Source organism: Propithecus coquereli, unplaced genomic scaffold (genome assembly GCF_000956105.1).
Source record: "Propithecus coquereli isolate 6110/MARCELLA unplaced genomic scaffold, Pcoq_1.0 Scaffold215, whole genome shotgun sequence".
NCBI classification, from domain to species: Eukaryota; Metazoa; Chordata; class Mammalia; order Primates; family Indriidae; genus Propithecus; species Propithecus coquereli.
Genome location: NW_012146634.1, coordinates 2,718,433 through 2,719,542, shown reverse-complemented (window position 1 = coordinate 2,719,542; position 1,110 = coordinate 2,718,433). Strand labels below are relative to the sequence as shown.

Genomic DNA, 1,110 nt, shown 5'->3' with positions numbered 1-1,110 from the left:
TTCCCTTTATCTATTTTACCTTTATTTTCTTTGCCTTTTTATATTGAAGATTTAGTGATTTGTTAACCAGGCTTAGTATGCTGTGGAGATAATGTACAGATCTGTATATATTGAGTTCTTTTTCTTTTTAAAACAGATGAGCTTTGATCCAAACCTTCTCCACAACAATGGACACAATGGGTACCCCAATGGTACTTCAGCAGCACTGCGTGAAACTGGGGTTATTGAAAAACTGTTAACTTCTTATGGATTTATTCAGTGTTCAGAACGTCAAGCTAGACTTTTCTTCCACTGTTCACAGTATAATGGCAACCTGCAGGACTTAAAAGTAGGAGGTAATCTGTCAGTTCTCCTTTTTAAAAATGTAATCACAGAATTTCTCTTGCACATCCACTTGTTCATGAAAGTGTTTTTCAAGAGTGTTTTAAAGAATAAAAATAAAAATTTTTTTAGTTGTACCAGTTACTGAAGTATGTCTGTATAAATTAGCAGATTTCCCAGTTTCTGTCGTGATCATGTCTTTTTGTGGGATTGAACAACAAATTGACTAAAAGATGTCTTTGCATATTTTTACAGTAGATGCTTGGAAGATTCAGTTGTTCCCCCTAGTGATAGTTTATCTATATATTAGATTTTAAGCAGTAAAAATATTTAACCTTTATAATCTTATAATTATTATACCAAGTACTGTTTTTGATAGTGCCTAAAAGAAAATGACTTTTAGAATGTCACCACTTGCATTATATAGAAATTCATGTCAGCTAACACCATAGAAATAACTTCCACATGTGCAAATGTTTGGCTTATTAAAGGACTGACATTATGAGGTTTCTGTATTTTTTATAAAACATCTTTGAGAAAGGAAATGAGTACAATGTAGCTAACATGAGCATTTGTTGCACCAAATACTCAAGGAGTGCATGCTATAGAAGCATTATTTTGATTAATCCTCACAGCATTCCTATTAGGAAGTGTTCTCATTTTACACATGAGGAAACTGAGGTATAGAGAGGTTAAAAAAAAAACTCGCCAAAAGTTATAATTGGTATATTGCCTTGTTTGTAGTGTGTGTAAATGCCATGAAAATTAAAGCTAAGACATTGCTCTCCT

General features: G+C 32.5%; 1 protein-coding gene across 3 annotated transcripts in view; it reads left to right on the top strand.

Annotated features, from left to right (window-relative positions):
- Window positions 1–1,110, top strand: part of CSDE1 (cold shock domain containing E1, RNA-binding) — a 50,914-nt gene that overhangs the window by 25,452 nt on the left and 24,352 nt on the right. For all 3 annotated transcript variants that reach the window (XM_012644614.1, XM_012644613.1, XM_012644616.1), the window contains exon 3: window positions 137–335. In XM_012644614.1, coding sequence (XP_012500068.1) covers window positions 137–335 — 199 coding nt within the window. The remainder of the gene's footprint in view (window positions 1–136; window positions 336–1,110) is intronic.